General features: G+C 55.2%; 1 protein-coding gene across 12 annotated transcripts; it reads right to left on the bottom strand.

Annotated features, from left to right (window-relative positions):
- Positions 1-340: 340 nt before the first annotated feature.
- On the bottom strand, positions 341-16,446 carry HEMK1 (HemK methyltransferase family member 1). Of its 12 annotated transcripts, none has more exons than XR_008501492.2 (12): positions 16,160-16,446; positions 15,694-15,785; positions 15,287-15,380; positions 10,303-10,437; positions 9,916-9,980; positions 9,614-9,663; positions 8,556-8,661; positions 7,542-7,637; positions 7,252-7,365; positions 6,987-7,100; positions 3,145-5,826; positions 341-655 (listed from the first exon to the last, which is right to left on the bottom strand). XR_008501492.2 is itself a non-coding variant. In XM_063661945.1 (10 exons), exons 1-10 carry the CDS (start codon positions 16,385-16,387, stop codon positions 7,064-7,066), a joined length of 1,017 nt encoding a protein of 338 aa, XP_063518015.1. In that variant the 5' UTR covers positions 16,388-16,446; the 3' UTR covers positions 2,727-7,063. The 12 variants fall into 12 exon arrangements, 6 of the variants coding, with proteins under 6 accessions (XP_063518015.1, XP_063518020.1, XP_063518018.1 ...); XR_010125728.1 differs by lacking the exon at positions 341-655 and having other exon boundaries at positions 2,727-3,445; positions 5,765-5,826; XR_008501489.2 differs by lacking the exon at positions 341-655 and having other exon boundaries at positions 2,727-5,405; positions 5,765-5,826.
- Positions 16,447-16,454: the final 8 nt, after the last annotated feature.

Genomic DNA, 16,454 nt, shown 5'->3' on the forward strand with positions numbered 1-16,454 from the left:
CGAGAGGGTTCACAGCCTCCATCTCTGAGGATGTCATGAAGGTTGAGTAAGATAATCCTGGAAGTACTTGGTGCAGGATGCACCATATTCTATAGGACCCTCCACTTGGTATCATCTCCCTGGTGCCTGGCACAAAGTAGGTCTTGAGAGACTGAGGCCCTGGCCCTATACCTCAGGACATGCACCCAGGGGCAGCTGCAGGTCTTCTAGAAAGCCCTCTAGGGACAGCCCTGGAAACCCTTGCTCCTGCTCCAAGGGTCCACAAGCCCAGGTAACTTCTGTGCTAAGCTCTGCAGGGGACAGCCCAGGACCTAGTTATGCTGGCCTCAGCATCTCTGATAGTCAAATGGGCACCAATGGCAGCCTCATCCTCCCTTCCAGTCCAGCTATGCAACCTGACCTGTAACTGCACCCTGCTGAGCCTTGGTGTCCTCAACTTTGTAATGTGGGGACAACTAAAAACCCCATGTGCCAGGCCTGGCAACATAGCGAGACCCTGTTTCTAAAAAAAAAAAAAAAGTTAAAAATTAGCCAGGCAGGGTTGTTCGCACCTGTAGTCCTAGTTTGCTTTGCTTGGTCATGTAGCTCAGCCTCACACTGACTTCTAGGAACAGCAGAGGGACTTCGCTGCCTCTCCAGGCAGGCAGGCCTGTTCCTGGAAAGCAAGGTGGGGTGGGTGGTCTTCAGGTGGCAAAGAAAGGACTGGCAGCTGGGAACCAGAGAAGAGTCCTGGCTCATGCCCCAGCCCTGCTCCTGTCCTGCTAAGCCTCAGTTTCCTCATCTGTAGCACAGGGATCTCTGTGAGCACTTCAGGCACCAACAATCTGCTCCCTGGACTCAGTAGGGGATATCTGATCCCACCATTTCCCCAGCCACATGCCCCAGAAGAGGGCCGCAGACCTAGTACAAGAGGGAGCAATAAGGTGACATCCTCTGCTCTGAGAGGTAGAGTGTTTGGGGAAGACCCCAGCCCCTGGGAAGGGGGCCACTAGCCAGGTCTGCCTACCATGGGGCATGGCTACTCTAAGCTGTCTCACCCTCCCCCTTTAGGCATAGCTGGGGCAGGTGGAGGTCAGCCCAGTTCAGGGCTTTCAGTGAGGCTGAGGTAGGCTTCCCTGCCTTTCCCACTTTATGAGCTGTAAAATTGACCTTTCCTGACCATTTTCCTGCAGGACTGCTGTATGTGTGAGAGGTAGTCTTTGGAAGAAAAGGAGCCCCTAGAATTTGAAGCTTCTGATTCCTGGTTATGAGGCCAAAGATCCCAAAGGTCCTTCCAGACACCTCAGGAGGGCCCTGGGGGGCAGAGGCTGGGGGCTGTACGGCCAGTTACCTCAGAGGGGAAGGCACCCACTCATTCCGCAAGTGGGGGAAATCCTGCTCTCCTCCCACAGCTACCAGAGCTTCAGATGGGACCCAGATCTGTCCTCATACCCAGGGGCTACAGTTGGCCTAATGTGGCTCTTACCTGTCCGTAAACCTGGCCCAGAGGGCTTTATGGGCCAGAATCCCTGGGTTTAGTAGCTACATGGACAGCCATATGAGCACCACCTAATTAACTTAATTAACTAACCCCAGGCCTTTAGAAGCAATGGGCCTTTAGAAGCAATGGGAGATAAAAGCATCATACTGGGAGTCAGGAGTCAAGTGCTGTGTTACTTCAAGTAAGCCCCATCCCTCTCTGGGAAAAAAGATCAGGGATTGAGTATAAGTCTTGCCATGATCCACCCCTTCCAGCATAAACAGGCCCTCCTGGCTTCATCCAAAGTGTATCCAGGTGATTTGGGGCCAAGCTGACCCTTGAACCCAGGTGTCCATGCTCTCTGTCCCCCAGCTTCTCAGCTCTGAAACCCAGCATGAGGCCCATGTCTGGCCTCCCAGTAGCTCTCCATGTGGCTCCTGGGTTAGGACTGGCTTCAGGAGCCCCAAGCCTTGGCTAGGTGGGATGGTGTCTCCAGAGTCCTTTAGTACCCCTGGAGAGGGAGGTCCTAGTCCCAGCTTGGACAGGGACAGGGCTGAGGGCACCAGTTGAACAATTCAGTTTTAGGGACCAGGAGGTTGAGAACCCCAGGGATAGCCCCACTCCACCATAGGAACAGAATGGTGACATAGCTCTGCTCAGGCCTATGGCTTACATGGAGGGGCCGGCCCATTAGCTCAAAGTCAGGGGCTGCTGTGCTCATTTCACAGATGCAGTACCTGCAACCCAGAGAGTACAGGGCCCCTGCTCATCCTCACACACCCAAGGGGTCCTGGGCCAGTCACATAACTCCACAGGAGAGCAGGAACAGGCTTGGTCCCAGTCTCTGAGGTCCTCTCTGGACCCAGTCTCTGGAGATGGGCCATGGAGGCCAGCCTTGCACTCTCTCCCCACATCCCAGTCCCATTCCTCACCCACTCCCTTCTGGGACCCATGCTGTCAGTCTCCCAGTCTTCTCACTGTGGGAAAGGGCCACCTCTCTCCAAATATAAGTAAAAAAAGTGGGGCATGGGCAGTTTAGGTCTGAAGGTTGAGGAAGAGTTCCCCTGGCCACATCACCTATCAGAAGAGAGGTGGTTAAGGCAATTTATCGTGACTCTCAAAATTCTTCCAGCCTCTGCCCATTTCCAAGACACTTCAATTCCAAAGCCACTTCAATCAGTAGGCGTGTGTTACAGCAGCACTCTAATTTGGGCACCACAATCTATATTCATTTCCTGTGGCTGCTGTAACAAATTATCACACAATAGAGGCTGAAAACAACACAAATTTATGATCTTACTATTCTGGAGGTCAGCAATCTGAAATCAGTTTCACAGGGCTTAAAATCAAGGTATTGGCAGGACTGCATTCTTCTTGAGGCCCCAGAGGAGAAGAGGCTGTCTGCATTCCTTGGCTCATGGCTCTTCCTCTAGCAATTGCATCACTCTGACCTCTGCTTCCATTGCTACATACATTTTCTTCCGTCACTCTGACACTCCTGCCTCCTTTACAGAGGCCCTTGTGATTATACTCAGTTTACCTGAAAAATCCAGGATACTCCTTCCATCTCAAGATCCTTAATCACATCTGCAAAGTCCATTTTGCTATGTGAAGGTAATATAGTCACATGTTAAGGTTTAGGTGATTAAGACACTGCCATTTTGGGGGATCACTGTTCAGCCTACCAGAGCAGGGGTAGAGTTGCTTTGACAGTCCCAAATCCAGTTCAGGGGGCTTGTCCAGGGCAGAAGGTCATGAGGAGGAGATCAGGTCGCTGTCCTAGCCAGGACTCTGGCTGGGGGCTGGCTGAAGCCAAGAGCTCCAGGAAACCTGGCGCCTGCTCCTACTGCCGCCAAGGACAGCCTGTTCTCCTGGCATGGCTGCTGCGCAGGGATCAGGTGCACTTGAGTCTTCGAAGTGGCCATCGCTCAACTTGAATGGCTGCCTGGGTCAGGCAGAAGGCCAGGTCCTCATGGCTTCCCATCCCTAATGACCAGAATACATGGGCCGCCAGGTCAGATGTGGGCCACATGGGAAGCCCCAGCTCTATTCTAGAAAATGCATGTACCATCAGCTTACTGGTAGACATTTACTGAACTTGGGTATGCCAGATCCACAGGGGGCCCCAGAGATGAGGGGGGATAAGGTTTCTGAAGGCATGGTACAGAAGGTGCTAGCAGAGGTATGGGCTAGGGGAGGCAGGGAGAACACAGAGCAGGCATCCTAAAGGAGGCAGCATTTGTGTTGGAGCTTGAAGAAGTGGATTGTTTGCACTGCCTGGGCAAAGAGAAGGTGTGTGTTCAGGGCATCGAGAGTGCTGCACAAAGGCTGAAGCCCAGGGCAGTAGAGAAGAGAATCCACTAAGAAGGAGACAATGAAGAAAAAAAAGAGAGAAAAGAAAGGCGGATAGGGAAAGACATGCTGTCCCGCAGAGGTTAAAGGGGTTCTCACCTCAAGCCAGCAGTTCTCAAACCTTGTCAGCAGTGGAGCCCTTTGTTCTGATGGCAGCCTACTCAGAGCACTGATGGGGCCTTGGGAGGGGCCCCCCAGGGCTTTTCCCACAGTTGTCCTCCCCCACCTCTTCAGAATTGGATTCCATAGGACACAAGAGAACACACTTAAGTCATGGGGAGCCAGCTAAGTGTTTGGGGCAGGGATTGGGAGCAGCCAATGGCCCAGGGTCCAGGTGGGGGTAAAGGAGCAAAAAAGAGTATATTTCTTGCATTTAGGGGGTTGGGGGCATATTTCAATAAGGCAGCTGTATGAGACCCACAGTGGGAGAAACCCACTAACAAATGGGAAAAGCATCCAACTGTGAGACAAGGCCTCAGTTTCCCCAACTATCAGAAGAGGAGATAGAATTACTCTCCCAGAGTACATCAAACAGGGACTCCTACACTCCTGTCTATGCTCTGGGCTCTGGCTGAAGGAGGCTGCATGGGCAGTGGGCACATCTCTCAAGACTTCAGGGGCTTGCACAGCCTGGACTCCATCAGCTCCATGTCCTCCTCCCATTCTGCCTGCAAGTGCTCCTTGACATATGCTGGCGGTGGTGGGGAGGCAGTTCGAGTCTCTGGCTTTGGCCTCAGGAGCAAGGGAGGGAATAGGGCAGGTGAGCCTGGCTTTCCCTGAGCTGGAGCCACTGGCTGCCCTGGCCTGGGCCTCAAGACACTGGGGCCATAGTGAGGAGAGGCTGAGGGGAGATGTGGGCTGCCAGGCTACCAGCCTGCTGGCTCCATCTCTAGACAACAGTGAGGAGTCAAGAGCCCAAGACTGAAACTCCTGCCTTCCCTTCTTTCCAGACTGCCTTGTATCCCTGCCTGCCTTATGTTGGTCCCAAGCATCAGATGGACGCCTGAGGGCACTGGGTCCTTCCTCCCTGTGTCTGCTCTCCGAGGAAGGCAAGGAAAAATGCCACAATGTGCCAAGCCAGGCACATTCCATGGGCTCCTCACATGCATCCTATAAAATAAAGCATTTAGTCCCATTTCTCAGCCTTAGAAGCCAAGGCTGAGTGAGGTGAACTCATCTGCCCAAGGTCACATCCTGGTGAGGGGCAGATTCTGGGATTGAAATCCAGGCTGGTGTGGCTCCAACATCTGGGCTCAACGTCCAGGGCCCAATCAAGCCGGTGGCTGCAGGCTTGAGGCCCCCGCCTGCCAGTCCTCTTGGCTTGGACCTTTTCCTCAGCAGAGGCAAGCTGCACGTTTTTTTGGGCAGAAAGTTGTGCCCAAGGCCGGCTCCTGCTTGTGGCCCCAGCTGCCCCGACACTGTCACTCTCCAACACCGCACTCTCTTCTGGTGCAACATCCACAAGCTCGCCAAGGCCCTTCCTCAGGAATGGGCCTGAGGCCAGGAGGGTCAGACCATCAGGGAAGCCAGGACTGGCTGAGGTGTGGGGGGCGACAGACTGCTCCGAGGTCAGGGTAGCTGCCCTGAGATGCTGCTGAAGACAGCAAGAGCCAAAGGGCACAAGGAGAAAGACAGAAAGGGCAATACTGGTGAGGACCTTAGCAAGCAAAGGTCTGTGAGCACGGGGGACTAAGGAAGTGGGGAGCCTTGCCCTGGTTGTGCACCCCCTTTGCCCTCCCCACCCAGGTTCCTTCTGGAGCAGCCTCCTCAAAGGAAGCCAGGGGCAGCTCAGGGTCCATGCAGCTGGGGCTGGGCACGGGGCAGGACACTGGGGCGCTGGGAGCTGCAGTGTGACCTCTACCAAATGTGTCCTCCAGCCATACTGCAGGGCAACACTTAGGCTGGGTATGACTCCAGCAATATAGGCTCCCCAGAGGGAGGAATCTAACTTACTGTCTCCATCTGGCCACTGTCACGGGCCTCAGGCAGTCCATACCTTCTCTTGTTCTCCCTGCCTGGAGAATGGACATTCAGATGCTAGGATGCACATTCCACTTGGCTAAGAGTAAAGAGGCTGCCACTTGGCGTTGGCCTTGGACTCAGAAGAGCCAGCTTCTCATAGGGAAAGGAGCGGCCCAAGGTCCCACTGCAGGACACAGCCCTGGAACTCAGCTCTCCCAGCTGCAGCAGAGGATGCTGCCTATTGGACCATACTGCCCATCAGACCATACTGCCAGGCCCTGGGAAGTGCCAGGGTGGCAGGGGGCAGTCTAGTGGAATGAGCCAGCCTGGTTTGCCATGTTCCTTAGAACACACCCTGAGGCAGGCTCACACCACCAGCACTCAATAACCTAGAGATTTCCTGTCACTGTTGACAGGAAGGTTGGATCTGCAGGCCTCCTGGTGGCCATGAGTCTGCACAGACCAGAGCTGGGGTGGAGGCCACAACCCTGTGCCCAGTATCTCAGCTTCTCACTTTCCCCAGCCCCAACCAGGGACACATGGGTTATTTGAAACCCCAGGGGGTCAACTCGGGAGGGATGTTTTAGCTAAAAGCTATGGGGATAAAAAGGAAACACCCCTCACTGGCTCAAGCCTTCAGTTAAATGAATGTGGATGTGCGACCCAGGAAATGTGCAGCAAGGACCTCCAGGCCCTCCCCTCCAGAAAGCAGGCAGTCATCCTTGAGCCAAAACGCAGATGAGCTTCCTGTGCTCGAGCCAGGCTTGGCCAGGGAATTGTGTATGCATGCACCCAGGGCAGTGGAGGACTAATCAATCCCTGGGAGTGAGCTGCTCTACGCCAGGCCCCATAGTATCCAAGGCCAGGAGTGAGGACTCCCGTGCCTTCCTCCACACTGCACCCCCACACCACTACCAAGCAGGGGACTGACGGCCAGCCCTGCTGGGGCAGAAGGAAACTCTTGCCCCAGTGCTACCTGGGAGTAAGGGGGTCAGGGGACCTGCAAGTCATGGACAAAACATTAGGTCACCATTTGTTAGTCTCTCAATACTTTACTGGCCATATCCCCCGATACCCCCATAGCAATTTCACCAACACAGAGCAACTGCCCTCAGCCACTCTGATGTGATGGAGCCAATCCAGGTGTCCTAGAAATATCCTAGAAATGCAGAGCATGGGGAAATCACAGAACCTTGGGAAATGCCATAAGCACCTGGGCTCTGGAAAGTGCCATCCACCTCCCTCTGGTCAGGCTGGCGGCACTGACAAGGCATCCACAGGGCAGCCACGCTATGGCCCAGACCTCCGGATATGCAGGAACCGGGGCCTGAGGAGACAGAGACAGGGGCTGGTTACCGCCTGGGCCTCGGGGAATGAACAGGGAGTGGGAACAGCACACTCTCCTGACAGCCAGGGCTGAGGATGGCCCCAGTGGAAAGACCAGCATGCTACAGGGCTAAAGGGGGCTAGGATCTTACCTCCCACAGAAGTCCCTGCGCACAGCCACAAGATTAAGGTACAGGTCAGGCCGGCTCTGAAGCCAGCTGCTGATAAGCTCCGGGTGCCTTGGGTCCACTTCTAAGAAGATACTACTACATGGGGGAGAAATGGGTGGGCTCAGCAGGACAGGTCTGGGGCCTGCCCTTCTGGGCTGCTTGGGCTGGCAAGGTGACGGTCCTGTGCTCACCTCTGCCAGGGCCTGCCCAGTACACATTAGGAGCAGAGGAGCCTGCTGGGGACAGACCTAGGAGACCCATCCCATTCATACCCAGAGTCCTTCAGGAGCCGGGGTGCCAGGGCCAGAATGTGGGTAATGATGTCCATGCCCTCCTCCCCACCATCCAGGGCCGCGGGGTCTTCATAGCTGAAAGGCAAAGCAGTGGGAGGTGACAGCCTGAGGAAGGAGTATCTGAAATGCATGGAGGGCATGGGCAGGGCCTCTATGAATGGGGCCCTGTGGAACTTACACTCTGGGCTGAAGGGCAAATCTGAGGACCCAGAGAAGGAGGGTCCCAAATGGGTGGCAGCTCCTCTTCCCTTCCTCCCATGGGCAGCACCCTACTAGGCAGCACCAGGCATGCTTGCTGAATCCCACTGGCTGATGGCCTCTCTTGATGCACTGACTCATGTCAGGGCATGAGTGTCTCCCCACAAGGCTGCTTCTCTTCTTGGTCTGGGAGATCTGGGGCTAGCCCTAACCACTCCTGAGAGCCCAGAAAGGGAGAGCCAACACCCCAACCCCATCCAACATGACTGCTGCCCCATCCAGGACTCCTGGGCTGCCCCTGGTTCTCAGCCCCTGTGTAAGAGCAGGATGGCCTGGCACAAAGCTAGCCTGGGGCCAGCTTTTAGTCCCGGCTTTCCCACTGAGCCCCCATGCGACCACAGAAAAGACACCTACCCTCTCTGGGCCTCAGTATTCTATAAAATGATGCGCCCATCTACTGAGCACCCCGTATGAGCCCTCCACTGTGTTTGATGCTTTCAAGTCATCACTGAGTCCTCCCATGGTCCTGTAGAGCACTACCTCTCTTTTTCCAGAGGCAGGAAACAGGCCCAGAGAGGTTCGGTGGCTGTCCAGCAGTTTTAGTAGGAAGTAAGGAAGTAGGAAGGTAGAAGCTGAATCTAGGTAGGACTGTGGGCTCTCGAGTGCGTCCACTTAACACCACTGGCCATTTCAGCATCAACCCCCCTGTCCCTCCAGATGGTGTGGTCCTCGAGGGCAGACTAATCCCATTAGGCCTTTTCAGGCCTGGCCTCCCTGGCCCACCCTGCTTAGCACCTGCGGATCTCAGGGGCCAGCTGCTCCATGTCCTGGTGGAAGACGTAGGGAGGGTTGCTGACGACCAGGTCCACAGGGCCCCAGGGCAGGTGTGTCCAGCTCCTTTCTGTCGTCAAAGAAGAGGACACACAGTAGGGACTAACCCATTGGGAGGTAAAGGATGGTAGCTCCACCTGCCACCATGTCCCTCTCATCATGCCACACCTTGGGCCTGCCTCTGGATCTGATAAGCCAGACTTGCAAATTAGTGCCCAGGGTCCCCAGCTGGCAGCCTGGTGGGGAATGTGCATGCTTTAACATGGCAGCCCTTCATTTCAAGACATAGAGTGTCCTTGCCAAAAATCCTCCTCATTATGCAAGACTCTGTTCAAGTGCCACTTCCAGGGCGTCCTCCCTGATTGCCTAGGCAGAAAAGAGCCTTTCTTTTCTGTAGCTCCACTAGCCTTATAGCCAACATGGACTGAGAGTACGTGGAGGGTAGGCCTGGCCTCATCAGCCAATTCCTGATGGCTCTGACTACTGGTTTCACCCTGTGCCAGGTGCTACACCAAGTATATCACACTCTATGGAGGGGGCACACAAGGCTCAAGGATCCCACGGGTAAGGCAATGGAGCCAGAACTGGAGTTGGAGGCCTGGAGACACTGTAAAGGCTATGGCTGAGCTGTGCAGTGCCTGGACCACTTCTTCCCCTGCCAGGCAGGGGGAAAGGGGCACTCAAGTATTTTGGTCCTGAAGGCATTATTTTAAGCTTTTGCTTATCTGTTGCCAACAAGCAAGCCCTTAACTCATTGGTTATGAGGAATTCAGAAGTTCTCTGTGGCTGGTCCCTTATGGGTCAGGTCAGCCTAGGAGGCAAAAGCAACTTGTCTGTCCTCAGCCAAGGCTTCGTTTGAGCCGCCACAAACGTGCACACACACACGTGTATGTGTGTGTGTGTTGTGTGTGGCTATGTGGCTTTTGGGGGAAGCTCTCCCTCCATCTCCGCGGAGTGCCTCATCCACCCAGCAGCACCTGTATCTCGTCTCCCTATCTCAAGGAACATGCAGGGGAGGGTACCTGAGGTCATATCGAGGTGGATGATCCAAATCCTGTCCTGCAACCGAAGCCTAGACAGACAGGGAGAAAGGGGTAGGCACGGGGGCAGACCCCTACCCTTCGCTACAAGAATGAGGTCTTGTAGTCAACCCTTCTTGGACTGGCAAGATACTCACTGCCCACTACCCATTCAGAACCCCATAGGACCCATGCCAGGCTACCCTACTGCTTCCTCCTTCTTGGGAGTAGAAATCAGACATTGGTGAGTTTGAAACCTGAAAAGGAGTCAAGATCAGGCCCCAAAGTGCAACTCCCCCACCTACCTCTGAGCATTCTCATGGGTCAGAGAGATAGCAGCTTCCCCCTTATCCACAGCAATGACTCGGCTCTGTCCCAAGAACAAACAGAGGATATGTGGAAGGCAATGCTGAGAGATGCTGGGGTATACTGGGCCTGGGGGACCCTCCTCTAACCCCCCACCAGAAGAGAAGGGAAATACCCAACAGCCTTTTCTTCTTGGCCAAAGTCTAGCCAGATAGATGTGGTAGGCGTTAGAGTCTGTGAACCACAGTGGGCTAGGGGCAGCCCTGTCCTCCCTCATCTAGCTGCTTCCCCTCAAGCGCTCTTAGCAGAGGGATGTGGGGGAAGCACTAATGGGAGGGACAGTGAGCGTCAGTCACAGTCTATCCAGAGTGGGTGGAGGGGCTCACCTGGGGGAGCTGGCTCAGCAGGCTGAGGGAGATGGCTCCTGATCCGCAGCCCACCTCCAGAATGAGGGGGCTGCCTGGGGATCCCACAGCATGGGACCTCTGGGCCACCTCTTCCAGCACCCACTCAACCAGTTCCTGTGAAGCAGAGGGATCTGGATCAGAGTTGATGCCAACATGGCTCCTGGGGGTCTTGGTATAGAGGCCTAAGCAGTTATCCTTGTGAACGTAGGAAGGGGAGGTAGCCAAAGCCAGACTGACCTTCATGTCAGCTGGGCCATGGCCAAGTCACCCTGCCCCTCCAGGCCTCAGCTTCCCCATCTGTACACCTGAGCCCAGTTGAGGTTAGCCTACCTCGTGGGGATGTGGTGGGGATTAAATGCACTAATCCACACCTGTTTGATGTTAAGTGTTCAATCAACCCCAGCTAAGCCCTTTGCAGACATCCTCCCCTTCTGTGCTTACAGAAATGCTAAGAACTGGCCAGGCACGGTGGCTCACGCCTGTAATCCCAACACTTTGTGAGGCTGAGGTGGGCAGATCACTTGAGTTCAGAGTTTGAGACCAGCCTGGCCAACATGGTGAAACCCCGTCTCTGCTAAAAGTGTGAAAATTTGCCAGGCATGGGCATGGTGGCAGATGTCTCTAGTCCCAGCTACTCAGGAGGCTGAGGTGGGAGGGAGAATTGCTTGAGCCTGGCAGGTAGAGGTTGCAGTGGATCAGGATCGCGCCACTGCACTCCAGCCTGGGAGACAGAGCAACACTCCATCTCAAAAAAAAAAAAAAAAAAAAAAGCTAAGAACCATATCTGATAGTTCCTGGCCACTCCCTCTGGCCTGACCCTGCTCCCAGAACCTTTCCTGTATTAATCTGTTAAATCCTCACAAGTGTCCCATGAGGAAACTGAGGCCTGGGGTCAAGGCCCCACCTGAGCCTGGCCTGTGGTTCATGGTGGCCAAGAATCAGGAGCTGGTGTATCCCCAGCCTCCTCACAGAGCTGGGCTTGAGAGGCCCCCAGGGAGGCTCCTAGGCCAAAGGGACAGGGAATTCCCTCCTTTGGAGGAGATGGGCCATGGGGGGACATGGTCCTGACTAAGGACCTGAGGGCTGTGGCATACACAGGCATAGGTCAACAGGCATGGGTGCAGAGGGAGGTGCCTGACTGCACTGTACCTGCCCTGGCAGCAGGAGGACATTTTCAGACACTGTCACTTTGGAAACAAGAGGGTTTCAAGCCTTGCCTACCCAGCCACTGCCTGCAAGGACTATGCCTGTAAACCAACATACGATAGGGGTAAAGGGTGGAAGGCTCCTGCCGTCCAATGGCCAAAATTTTTCTAACCAGCAGTGGAGTGGGACACCTGAGTAGCCAGGCATGGGACAAGGAAAGGGCAGTGTAGCCCCTTCTCAAAGGCATCCCTTTGGATGTGGGCAGAGAAGCCCCCCAGAGGGTCAGGACTCCTGGGACCCCAGGTCTCAGGAAAGACTGGCTCAGGGAGCTGGGGATGGTAGGCAGCAAGTAGGTGCTTCCCTGATCTGAAAAGAGGACCACCTTTTCCAGAAAGCCTTCCTCAAGCCTGGGCCAGGCTCTACCACGGCTTTCCCCACCCTGAGCCTAAGGTCTAGCCTAAGGATGGGGTGTGCCTCTCCCACCAGATGCCATAATAGGAAGACCTGAGGTCTGACTCATCGCAGTGTGTCCCACACTGGCAGGGCTTGGCCCACAGACAAACCTCTTGGCTACTTTCTTTCTTTTTTTTTTTTTTTTTTTTGAGACAGAGTTTCGCTCTTGTTGCCCAGGCTGGAGTACAATGGCGCGATCTTGGCTCACCGCAACCTCCGCCTCCCAGGTTCAAGCGATTCTCCTGTCTCAGCCTTCCCGAGTAGCTGGGATTACAGGCATGCACCACTGTGCCTGGCTAATTTTGTATTTTTAGTAGAGACAGGGTTTCTCCATGTTGGTCAGGCTGGTCTTGAACTCCCGACCTCAGGTGATCCACCCGCCTCAGCCTCCCAAAGTGCTGGGATTACAGGTGTAAGCCACAGCACCCGGCCCTCTTGGCTACTTTCTAAGTGCTGAGCAAGCTCTCTGTGGCACCACCCTCTGAGTCTCACACCCCCAGGTCTCCCCCACACCCCAATGCCATCAGCCAGGCCCAATGGAGCAGAGGGCTCCAGATCACTCACATCCATTTTCCACATAAGTTCCCCAGTGCTGGGTTCCAAAAAGCACCTCACCCTTCCAGGCCCCCAACCCCAGCAACAATGTTCACCCACCCTGAGGGTGGCAAGTCCAAAGCAGGCAGAACTTGGCCAGCAGGTCCAACCCTCCCTGTTCCAAGCCTCTTCTGCACCAAACAAATGATTGCCTGTGGGTGATGGGGCCCAGCTCCAGCAGGAGAGGGTGTGTATTCACTAGCTCTCACCAGCCCTGTGCCAGGCACTATTGGAGACCACTAAGGTACTTGTGGCAAGCTGAGCCTGCAAGGTTGGGACAGGTACAGAGTGTGCAGTATAGGGCTGTGGCTGAGAGGCTGTGGTCTCAGTGGTGAGGCCACACGCTGAGAGGTTGGCAGGGTGACCAGGAGTTGTCAGGTGTGTAAGCCTCTCTTGGTTTCCTGGCCATAGACAGACCTACTCTGGCTGGAGAATGACCCCTCAGCCAGCCACACTGGCCAGCCACCTCACAGAGATACTCAAAGACCTCAAAGACACACACCACGTATGTGGATGGCCACCTTGGGGAGGGTGAGAAGCTAAGAAACTGAGCCCCTGCCACCGCTAGTGGCCTCTTGCTTGCCATAACACTCCAGAGCACAGGAAACTCATCTTGGTTGTAGAGCCACCTGGGGCAGGGGCAGACAACAGCCCAAGGAGTCCAGAAACTTTCTCTTCTCCGCCTAGTGAAGAGGCTCCCTCAGCCTAACGCTGGTGGCTCTTTCGGGGAGACTAAAAGCCATGCTGGTCACAGGCTCACGGCACCCCCTCCAGGTGAATATGGGAAGAATCCAAGAACAGGGTGGGGCACAGACGCATGCGGGAAGGAGGTGAGGGGCAGGCAGTTGTTGGCTCTGCCTAGAACTGCTGCCCCAACATGGACTCCATACCCCACCAAGAGGTTGGCCCAAGGCCTGGGCAGAACCTGAGTTCGCACGAGTACCCTCTATTAGGATGGCATGCCTGGTGGGACAGACCCAGGGAGGTGGCATTGCCTCCTTCAAGCCAATCACAGACAAAACACTGAACCTTCCACAACCTGTACAGCCTCACAGCAGGCTGGGTGAGAATGGTTCACACCCCCAGCCCTGAGTTTCCTACTGTATTCACTGCCAGGCCAGGGGCTGAACCACCTTCTCACCCTTAGGGAAAATGCAACTCACTGGGTCACATGCCTCCTGCAAGTTTGCACTTCAGACTCCCCCTTCATCAGAAACCATCCCGTGCACCCATTCTCACTACTCCCTGCCACAGGCCACGTCCTCTTGAGTTCTTGGTAAGGCATCCCCCGATGTGGCTTTACATTGGGGTGAACCTGGTGAGTTCTCAGAAATGTCTGCACAGCAAGGTGAGCACCTGGCCTCCCAATTGCAGCATCTCCCCTCACCCCACCCCTTGCAGTAGAGCTGCTCTCTTAGCCCAGACCCATCCAAGAATCAGGGGGCCACATGGGAGCCGAAGTCCACACTTGATACTCAGAACCCTGGCACATATGGCTGGTGCCAGGTCAGCTCTGAAGGAACTCAAAGGTCACCATGCCCTGACCCTGGGCAGCCGGAGACAGCAAATGATCTCTTCGCCAGAGATCACGTGTTTTCAGGAGCCACAGGTAAGCCTCCCAAAGCCTGCAGGTGGCAGGCCACACCCTGCTCTGGGTCTCCATACTGTGTCCTAGGTCATGCCAATCCCAGATGGGGCAGCCCCATGTGAGGGATGGGGCTCTGACCTGGGAATCAGGAATTCCAAGTGCTGCCCCCATGCTCCCTTCTTTGACAGCCCTGTGACTTAAGCAAGGCCTCAGATTCCCTACTGTCCCTGCCCTGACACTGGGCAGTGAAGCAAGGACCCGGCCTCCCAACCACATGATATGGAGGGGAGAGGGGTCAGAGAGTTTCTTGGCTAGGGGACAGAAGCTGAGAAAGTGAAAGAAGGGTTTGGGGCCCCCTGGCCACAGCAGGGGAATGAGAACTAACCTTTCCCAGAAATGTTTGTGTGCCTAGGTCTTTCTAGAAACACTCCTTCTCAGAACCTGGCGCCCTCTGGCTTGCCCATCAGCTCTCACCCAGCTCTACTCCCTGATCTGCGCCCTCTGGCTCCCAGCTCTGTCATCTACAAGGTCAGAGGGGAGTCCAAGAAGGGCCATAGAAAATGTCTCTTCCAGGACCAGGGTGCCTTACCAAGGGATAACACACTTGCGCTGCACATCCCTAGTCCTAGTAATTTGAGGGACAACACAGGTGATTACCAGACCAGTCAGTAGACCTAAGAGGGCCACCAGATTCTCTGGTCTGGAGGCCTAACCCTGTCATCATCTGGGCCCAGAGATGGCAGGAGGGCAGTGACCTGCCCGAGGTTGCACAGCTGATACCAGGTCTCCAGGTGTCCGGCTGGAGCCCTCTCCACTTCCTCCATGCCTCCTGAGAAGCTGCTGGAGGACGTTTGTTCCCTATGGGTTGGGTGAGCCATGGATGGCTCCCAGAGAAATGGCATAACAGGCTAAGTACTTGGGCAGCACTATTTGAGGCACTCTGGGCCATTGCCAGACCTAGAGGCTGGAGTGATAGCTTGGAACATAACGGTCAAGGGGACCAACAGGAATCCTCTGTCCTCTGGGCTCTGCCAACACAGTCAGAGAGGAGATACATGTCTAGAAAGGCACTGTCCCTGAAGTCATGGGGCCCCGGTGCCCCCTGGAGGAAGCCTGGGGTAAGACTGGTGCCCTGAACTCCACCATCATCCTGATCCTGCCTTGCCCTGGTGGCACACCTACCTCTGTTTCTGGCCGAGGAATAAACACTGGGGGCACCATCCTCAGGCTGAGCCCCTGAAAGTCCCACTCTCCAAGGATGTACTGCACCGGCATCCTGCAGAGGGGGCAGCTGGGTGGTCATCAGTGACAGAGCTAGGACCAACAGGACCATGCCTGGATTGAGATACCACTTGTGGCCAAAGGTATCAGGCAAGACCATGTCTCCAGGGCCTTGGGACTCCTGAGGCAAAACCTTCCCTCCCTCACTTCTTCCTATTCACTACCCCAGCCCCATTCTTGCCACTCCTGCACCCCAACACCTCCCTAGTCCTTGGACATTCTCCTCCTCCCTGAACTTGGTGGGGATGGGGGAGGCTGGACTGCTGCTCCCCAAACACATCCTTCAGGTCTGATCCATGGGTGCTCACCTCTGCAATCGACGGCTACTCAGCTCCTGGATACATTGTAGTTGCTGAGAGGTCAAGGGCTGGGTCCAAAGTGCCGGCCTCAGGCTCTGAAACTGTCCCCACAGAGAATGTAAGTGGCTGGCTCACTGGGCCCAAGGGCTCCAACCCAGGTGTCTTATGTGGATAATGCCTGCCCAGCACTGGTCTGGAGGCCCAACCCTCTCATCATCTGAGCCCAGAGGTGGCAGCCTGCCTAAGGTTACACAGCTAACACCAGGCTTCCAGGTGTCTATCCCAGAACACTTAGGCAGAGATATATTCATTCATTCAACAAACTGTTACAGTGTGTGCCAGGCGCTAAGACATTCCTTCAGAAAAATCCCATCAGTCTCAGCTAAGCACTCTTAGTGAACAGAAAACCTGGATATCCCCTCCCCAAGTCCTCCCTCCTCCCTCTTCCTGTCCTCTTGACAACACTAAACTTAACTGTTTTGGCTCCAAGGACATGAGCCACGATGTACTCACTGGATTCCCGGGCCTCAGAGATACCCCTCTTCTCAAAGACCCCAGTCCAGTGGCTGACCAGTTCTGTGGCACTGGATAACCCAGCCAGAGGTGGTTGGGGTTGCCATGAGCTGAAGGCCCAGCCCCGGGTACTTCCCCTCCTCCCTGGGCCGGACAGGAGGGCCCACAGCATTCGACCCCAAAGCTCCATGTCTCAGGAAAAGGTTCTCCAGAGTGCTTCCAGGTTCCCAAGTCTGCTTTATGATGTCAGCTGCTGG

The sequence above is a fragment of the Pongo pygmaeus genome, chromosome 2 (assembly GCF_028885625.2).
Source record: "Pongo pygmaeus isolate AG05252 chromosome 2, NHGRI_mPonPyg2-v2.0_pri, whole genome shotgun sequence".
NCBI lineage: Eukaryota > Metazoa > Chordata > Mammalia > Primates > Hominidae > Pongo > Pongo pygmaeus.

Coding starts and splice junctions, on each gene's coding strand:
- HEMK1 (XM_063661945.1), bottom strand. CDS start 16,387: ATGGAGCTTTGGGGTCGAATGCTGTGGGCCCTCCTGTCCGGCCCAGGG. Junction 8,662..9,613: donor CCACCTCGATATGACCTCAG/GTACCCTCCCCT, acceptor CTTTGACGACAG/AAAGGAGCTGGACACACCTG. Junction 7,638..8,555: donor CTGGCCCCTGAGATCCGCAG/GTGCTAAGCAGG, acceptor TTTGCCTTTCAG/CTATGAAGACCCCGCGGCCC.